General features: G+C 31.3%; 1 protein-coding gene across 1 annotated transcript in view; it reads left to right on the forward strand.

Annotated features, from left to right (window-relative positions):
* LOC107189642 (prolyl endopeptidase FAP) overlaps positions 1 to 1821 on the forward strand; it is a 7676-nt gene extending 5855 nt beyond the window's left edge. The window contains exons 9-11 of the mRNA XM_015578226.1: positions 137 to 297; positions 959 to 1170; positions 1632 to 1821. Coding sequence (XP_015433712.1) covers positions 137 to 297; positions 959 to 1170; positions 1632 to 1775 — 517 coding nt within the window. The 3' untranslated portion in view covers positions 1776 to 1821. The remainder of the gene's footprint in view (positions 1 to 136; positions 298 to 958; positions 1171 to 1631) is intronic.
* The last annotated feature ends 7580 nt before the right edge of the window (positions 1822 to 9401 follow it).

Consider the following 9401-nt stretch of genomic DNA (forward strand, 5'->3'; position numbering starts at 1 on the left):
TTCTAGATCATAGATACAAAATGAATGTCTCGTTGTTATCGTTATTACTCGCCAGGTATTGTAGACTGATTTCTGTTACATTATGCTAAAGACTTTAGAATATGTTTCATTAACAGTATGGTTGTAATACTCATAGGTATTTACGAGATTCGTTGCATTTTGTGGACAAACGACGTGTTGCCGTATGGGGTTGGAGCTATGGAGGTTTTGTGGCTGCTCTTGCTTTGGCATATCCTGAACAAGATGTATTTCAATGTGGTATAAGCGTGGCGCCTATCGTGTCCTGGAGACTTTACGGTATATTATAATATTATAATAGTTTCCCTTTATGTACCATAGTAGGATGACGCAAAAGTTTCAATGTTTCAATAAATATATTCAATATTTTAAAATATTTTTATTGTAGCAGTGACATACCATGTATGTATTCAATATTATACTTTTAAATCCGGAGTAACGTGCGATTGATTTTTCCACATGGAATTTTAACAATCTCTCTCAGTAAAGAATTCTATAATCCTACGCCCTAAAATTGTAAAAAATGTCATTATGTGAAAATAGGTGCATTATTTTTAATGTAATTTTTAAAATACCATTCCATATAATGAACACTAATTCTTACTGTCAAATGTGTAACACATGTGTACAGCTAATTTGTTACAAGGTTTTTTCACTCAGTCATTTTATCTTGCTCTTTAGGAATCACCGTTGCGTGGGAAAACTTCTAACAGCGTGTAATAATGTTCGTAAGACACAATAAGAATTTGTGGTACTTACATTTGCAAAGTTTCATAACTTGATTAAGGAGGCAGTAAATTGTCTTCATTTAGTCGTTCAATTGATATAATATTGACATTTATATTATTGTTGAAATATGAATATTTACATGACCAACTTTCGTTTATTAATGATCGAATATATGTAAAATCGTATAAACTTGTTTAATTTATTTAAACAGATTCCGCTTATGCCGAAAGATATATGGGATTACCAACTGTGGTGTCAAATTACAAGGGCTATGCTGAATCAGATGTGTATGATAAAGTGGAATATTTACGAAATAAAATGTTCTACCTCGTGCACGGCACTGCCGATGACAACGTCCAGTTCCAACAATCAATGACGCTTGCACGGCATCTAGCTAGAAAGGGCATACTTTTTCGACAACAGGTATACCTATTCATTATTACTGTTTTTCTTGTCTTCACATTCTTACTTCGTTGAATACATCGTTTAATTTCACCGGGTGTTAATAAAAACGTGGAACATTTATGCAAAGTGGATTTTAGGTGTTAAAATAAACATAAAAGTTCATATGCATATTATGTTCATATTGTTTCATGTACAATTTCAGCATATGTACTCAACATTAAACATTCATACATTTACATGCGAACTATATTAACTATTATTTTTCTGAAGAATTATCATCTAAAGTAGAGGAGAACGAATTACAGTAACTATTCTTCACCTTGAACACATTACATTTTGCTTTACAAGGATGTTAGAGTATAATTACAAACACATTTCCCCAAGGATTTACATCGTTACCAATTATCTGAATTCATCGATTTCGAAGATAATTACTTTATACTCTATTCGTTGTAATTGTATGTATTTTCCTTTTACAGGTCTATCCAGACGTGAGTCATTCATTAGCTGGAGTTAAAGGTCATCTCTACTTGTCAATGGCACAATTTATAGATGACTGTTTTCAGAAACAAATGCCCACCGACACGAAAGCGGGTCTTATCAATGGTGGTACTAGTTTGTAGTTCTATGTATATAATGTGATTCAAAAAACAATCTAAGATTTGTGAAACAAACTCTATGCATATATATTACATCTTAATATCTCCAAATTGTGTTCCGTTTATTAATATGTTTAGAAAAAAATATTTTCGCATTATTTTGTACACTAAATTGATGTAATGAAAGGGCACACAAAGAATGTTATTTACAAGCAATTTAAATTACTGTTGTTGTATTTTAAATTAAATATAGAACTTAAATGAATAAAAATGAAAATATTCAAGTTTACGATTGAAGAGTAACTATCACAACGTTAAACTTGAAATAAAACTATTTATAGGAAGAAATTAGGTAAATGTCAATTCGAAGCAAATGAAATGGCTTATTAAATATTATTGACTTGAAAATTAGAAATTTATTTCGAGCTATTTACATGCACGTGTAATATGTATATTATATAATGTTCCACAAAAATTAAATTAATTTCTTTGAAATGCCTGATACAAATAGTTTTATTTCACTTTGTACATGAAATTCTGTAGTTAAACATTTATAACAGGTTTTTCATAATGTTCCTCGGATGACCTCTCTCTTTGAAAATAGGTAAATACTCGAAACATTTAAGTTAACAATTCAATATGACACGTAGGTTTCAAATTGTATAATTTATTTCTTATAAATTCAGCTTAAATAATTCTTCTTTACTTTTAGCGAGACAAACAATACTTAAAGCACAATTTGAATAGTTTCAAAGAAGGAATACTTTGGAAGTAGCATTTAATTACGGGAAATTTTTGTCTAAACTTGTAAAATCATTAGTAGTTTTTTCTACTGCATTTCATAACAGATGTCAAATCGCATTCGGGTAAGTATGTCTAACAAGTACTTATAAGAGAAGTTTTGAGGTGACCTTGAACACCAAAAAACCGATCAAAGTCTAAAACAGTGTTGGGATGTTATGCGAACTTATTGTTTATGTGACGAATGGTCAAAATGGTCTCCATTGGCGGCGATACACTTTCCAAAATGAGCAATCGAGGAATGCGGTACCATTTCAATTGTTTCTGATGTAATCGCAGCACATGCTATGCGCTACCAATCGCAGCGCGTAGCTAACGTTACCGCGGCAACTCGGCCGGCAGACTCACGCTCTGATTGGTCGGGGTTTTTTTTCAATATCTCGTTAACCAAGCCTCGGATAACAGTTTTGCTAAGGAAAAACTTGTTTCAAATCACCTCACCAGTTTCCCATTTCCGAGTCCTCCAACATTTTTGTTACACCCTGTAATACACCTTATCTTGTTTAGTCCACCTTAATGTAAACAACGGACGCAGGTTATAAATCCCCTTTTTGAAAAAGGTACCCAAGGTCTTCCGAAGTGTTTTAAATTTGTGACGATGGAAATGGTAACCCAGAGGTTCCCATAATGTTTACACATTGATTATTATTTTTTTGCAATATGTTATTAAAAAATGCTGTTGGAAACACCAGTATTTCGTTCGTAGGGTTAAGGTGGAATAAATTCAAGACGATGATACATGGCAAAGTTGTATTTCCCGTATACATGGACAAGGGACAATTTCCTAGTCTCCATAGTGCTTATAAAATTAGATTGCGTGCTGCAAGCACGTCCTATGGCGCAACTACATTCCAAACACGCACACACGCACACACACGCATACAAAACAATCGCGCAATTTTATGACAGGCATTCTGATTGTGTAGGTCCTTCGATGAATAAACGTATTCAGCATGCAAACAAGCGCTAATGTACAAATAATTCATTTGTCTTTAATCGAACATTCAAGATGACGGGACATGTTCTATAATGCTAATTGTGTAATGTTCTGTTTTAGTTATATGTATATTTGGGTGTCATATATAATGTAGAATATTGACTTAACAGTACACTTTATGAGAATATTGATGGAACTGAAATGGCATCAAGAAGCACATCTTATAAGGTACGTGCTTTTTTTGTCAGTGGAGGCATTTCAGAGATTTCAAGGTCACCTCGATTTTTTTTAACGGAATGACCTATTTTTTGTACGATAGATTAATGGAGTATCAAATTCCGAGTACAAATGTGTTGACCTTCATACGTCCTAAACTTAATAGTTATCGAGATATTTACAAAATAATCACTGTATTGACGTTGAGGGACATCAGTTAGAGCACCTATAGCTTCCAGATAGTAAGTATGTACATATTAAAAATTATTTTGTAAATATGTCGTTAATTATTAAGTTTAGGACGTATCAAGGTCAACATGTTTTTACTTAGGATTTGATACTCTATCAATCTATCGTACAAAAAATAGGTCATTTCGTTAAAAAAAATCAAGGTGACCTTGAAATCTCTGAAATGCTTCCACTCACAAAAAAAACACGTACCTTATAAGATGTGCCATTCAGTTCTATATATTGATGCCATTTCAGTTCCATCAAAATTTTCATAAAGTGCACAGTTAAGTTATTGTTCGAGGTGATCAAGTTAGGTGAGATTCTTACCGTATTAGACCTATTGTTAGACAGAAACGTATCTATATTCACGCACTACTTAACAGTCTGCCGGTCGCTGTCATGCTGGCGTGACTTTTGCTCGCCAACGTTTATCGGCCAGGGTCACGTACGCGTCAACGTATCGCCGGCGGCAGCGTAAAGGCGATGCGAGAAATAAGCGGCCGGCAAAGTGTTAACAGGGACAATACAGTCTATCGTATATTACAAAGTATTATATTTCATTCATCTATGCTCATTATACACCATTGCACATTTGTATTCGTGTGATAAATTTCTGCTTACACGCCTTTGTATGTTTCGATTTTCTTATAACTATCACAATTTCGCATCGCAATTAATTACATCAATCATTCACTATAGGTTAGAATGGTATGTACAATTCCAATACTACAAACGTATATATGTATTATGAGCTGCGCACCATTTTTTTTTATGTATTCATTAATTATTAGTAATCGCTGAATTCGTTTCGAATAAACTAGGGCAAGCTGATACTTGTTATGAACTATTTTTACGATAAATACATGGGCAGCAGATGATGACCAAAGTAAGGAATGCAATATTTCTGATGAATGTTATAAACGTATGGACAGAAATAAATTTTATAATTTCATTATCAATAATAACGAATATCCGTTTGATACAATTAAAAAATTAAACGTCGTGACTCTTATTCAATTAGTTTTAGTACAAGGATATTTATTTTCGTATATGTACTTCATTAATTATAAAAATGGACCAGAACGGAAAAGAAAGTGTTGGGATCATCCCTTGCCGCTTGTGAACACCGGGCCTTACAGAACGCGGTCAGTTGATATGTTTGGTTGGACGTGTGTATGTACATAAAAATTTATTTATTACATTAATTTTATAGCGTAAACTTCCTATTTCAAGCATTTCACTCAAACAGTACGATACACCTGTGCTAATTAAATAATATTTATTCGACCATGTTATTAATAAGGTTTATACTGTGTAATATATGCTGGTAGTTAATAATATAAAGTGTATAACTGTAATAATTTAGACTAAATACAATATGTATATTGGATTATAGTATTGTAGATTGTTACTACGTTCATTAGTGTAATAATTCATCTTGTTTGATAAAGAACGTCTGCTGTCTGTTATTACTTTTTAAACATGTAGACGACTGAGAATTTATAAGAAGTTAAAATATGAATTCAATATTCTTTCGAACTTAAAAAATCTCTTACTTTTATGTACATACAATTATGCACATTATAGCAACAATTTACTCGAACGTCTGACAACATCGGAATCAAGTCAATAATAATAATAATAAGTGAAAATTAAAATGGTAAATGTGTTAATATGCGTGTTCTGAAACATTCTGTTAATCATTGAACCTATGTGTATGTGCCTACATAAAGTACATCACAAAACTATAATAACTAAAGTGTAAAAATTATTTAAAGATTAATTTCTTTAGCGTTTCCTGTATTAATTAACGGAGAGTATGGACACGAAGAGAACCATTCCTAACTGCATCGAAATTTCAAGCTGTGTGAAGATCACATCGTTTAAGTTTAAACGAAGGTAAGCTTCATGAGACAATTGTAACATATGAACCCTATATTTCGAAAAAGAATGTTAGTGCTTGCCTAAAATTTGCCAAACATCACGTCAGGTGGACTGTAGAAGCTTACTTTCGTTAATTAATACAATTGTAAAGAAATTGATCTTCAAATAATTACTATGGTCAAATTTTTATAACTATGTCCGATACTGTATGTTTAAACTAATCTTTAAATATTCACAATTCGTCTCGTTTTTATTTATATTTTTCCTGGCAATTGAAAATAATGAATTTTGATGTGTCATTAAAATTTTCGGAACAAATAAAATGGTCCAATTGTTACTTTCAAGTGATACATGTGTATCTGCTGCATTCTTATTTGAAATAGTTTCTAAATTATTGCATTGTAGTTTTTATACCATAAGATTTTCGAATATCATTAAACCTTGTGTCACCTTCAGAGTTGTAAAATAATTTTTCTATACATGTTAACTAATAAGTAGTGTAGATACATTGTTCTTTTATAACAGTGCATATGCATCGCATGGTTCAAAAACAATTCGTGTCCTAAGATATGCTTTATGACTTGAGATCATAAAAAATTTTATCTTCGTTTTCCTGCAGTTCTTTTATGATCGTCGCAAAATGGGTGCACAGCAGCTGATCTCAAATTAGAACATTCTGTTATACGTAAAATTACAAGCAATCTCTCTATTCCGCTCTGTGATCACGTGATATTACCACTAATATTATTCAGTACGAGCATATAATCTGTTTTATTGCCCTTTAAGTATTTCGATGACAGTTCCACAAAATGTGAAGTAATTGATACTACAGTTCACAAAGACTTTTCGAAAGCACGATTTATACAAATGCTACATATATCCTTACATTAATTATATAAAATTTCGTCTTAAAAGAAAATAAAACTACTGTGAGACAAAGTTAATATATAGAAAATGTTCGGTTTAAAATCACACATTTATCAGTTTCATGTACTGAAATTTCTGATAAAAGCGTTTAGTTTCTTTAATTAAATAATAAATTGCAGTATCATGTACTTAATTTTATTAATACAAGTCAATGGAAGATTTTTCATGTTGCACGATTTTCATTGATAAGCTATCTGTAGTGAAGATACAAAAGAAAATAAAAACATTCGCTACTATCAAATTGCTATGCACAATTAGGGAGCCTAATTTGTTGGTGGCGCTGTATGAACTTTCTAATAAAGTAAGGAGTTATACAAATTAAGTATAACTTGTATTTCGACAATTCCAAGAACTTTACCCCACAAACTGTAAAATGCTCAATACAATTGAGTTATGTAAATTAAAAATTAAATGTTATAATTTACTATTAACACATCTGAGAGTTAACTTCAATTTACAAATTTGTGAGCACATAAAATAATGAATTGAAAAACAAAATATTGAATGTCAGATAAGTGTATAAAATACAAAATATTCAAATTTGGTTTCGATAAAGTTTCTACTTATAAATAACTTATTTATATAATTTATTTGCAGGTTCTACACTTCCAATGGCATTATTATTACAATCTAATACACAATCATGAAACGTGGTAGGAATCCGCAATCAAGTGTTAATGTACAAATTATTATCTAGTAATTGAATTAAAAAGAAAATTTCTTGTAAATATTTAACCGTATTATATGACGACAAAAATTAAGTTTCAATTTTCACCTTTGAATTGATGCATGATTTCCTTGGCCCCTGGAACATTCAAAGATTTGCTTCAGCCATCCATTATCTAACGCAATTCAAGATCATTAGAACGATACTCTGAATCTTTGAATAATAATATTCTAGTATGCTATGTATGTATAGTATGTTATTATATGTATATACACACACGTGCGCGTGATATGCTACACAAGTACACAAAACATATTATTGTATTTCATATACATATGTATAACGGTATGTAGCATAAATATATCGAGTATATATGTATATGTACAGTGATGTATGTATTCGTAATTACTCTGTTTAATAAACATTGGTACAAATGTGATTCATTGGCGGCTTCCACCGAGGTTCATCGACTTCAGTTATATTTCTACACGTTAATGATTTCCCTGATGTGTCAATGAAAACATAAATGGATTTTGTTTTTGAGCACTGATTATTCGTGCCAGTCGTTACTTCGGAAAAAATTATTGTTACTTACAATTCTTGAATTTAAACATTTAGGCTCGTTCATATACAGTGTGAGTCATATACAAATAATATAATTTTGAAATTTATGAATTTTGCACGCTTTTGAAAGCTGTTATAATTCAGCGCATTATAAATCCAATTATCCGTAATATGTTTTAAGACAACAGCTTGCAACACTTTATACGGATCGCACGATACATAAAATGAAATCTATGTATAAATATGAATAAATACATATTGCGATTGTGTTTTTATACAATTATGGCTCTTCGTAAGGACTTATGAATTAAAAGGATGTATGTACTTTTCATTCACAAACACATTTCATGGAAAAATGTTCAGAAAAGCTGTGGGTAACAGTGTTTTGTTATGATTCTTTATATAAGATTAATGTCCTCGTGTCTTTTGTCAACTTCTTTATATAGCACCTTCCTATATCATAGAAAGATAATGATAATAACTTACTTAATTGACAGAAATGATCTCACATACTCGTCGCTGCAGTGGTTTTAAATAATTATGAGTTTGTGTATCACACAAAATTCATTATATCTTGATACTTACAACATGAGCAATGATCATCGATTAATTATTTTTGAAATTGTTGTGAGTCGTTGTAAAACAGAATTTTCTACGTTCCGCATATTAAATCGGAAATTCTGTTGCTATTGCAAAAAAGCAACGTACAGTACAAATATACATATACTACTACTTAACTAGTTTAACGTAAATAACTGCACGATACTGACTAGCTTCGAGTACGATCGTTAATCGTAATTAAGCATGACCAAGGCTCACTGTACTCGTCGTGCATGTTTACAAACCCAATTACACTGTTCAACAACTTTGAACTTTTTTTCGTTTTTGTAATCTCTAATAAGCGTTTCTGATAGACCTTTACGAGCTAAATACGAATCTGCAAATCGTTTCTTTCCAGCGTGTCCAGTTATTGAAAAAATCAATTTAAAAAAAAGTTGCAAATTTTCAACTTGGGAACTGTGTTGTGCTTTTACAGTAATAGATATTCAGTGTTCTTTCCACATTAAACATTATTTAAACGTATTTAGATGTCTATAATATAATAATAATTTATATCATTTTCTTCGGAAGAGTCCAGAGAATTATTTCGTGTGAAAAGAAACTGAATAACTATTACTGTAAAAGCACAATACAGTACCAAATTTGAAAATTTGCAATTTTCTTTAAAATCGATTTTTTCCAAAATTGGACGTACTGGGAAGAAACGGTTTGCAGATTCGTATTTAGCTCATAAAGGTCTATCAGAAACACTAACTGAAAAGTACACAAATTTTCAGGTGTTGAACAGTGTTATCAGCATCCTCTTGTACGTTTTATTATTCACACTACACATTACCCGTTAATTCCAGGGCAAGGAATAACG

This window comes from Dufourea novaeangliae, unplaced genomic scaffold, assembly GCF_001272555.1.
Source record: "Dufourea novaeangliae isolate 0120121106 unplaced genomic scaffold, ASM127255v1 scaffold162, whole genome shotgun sequence".
Lineage (NCBI taxonomy): Eukaryota > Metazoa > Arthropoda > Insecta > Hymenoptera > Halictidae > Dufourea > Dufourea novaeangliae.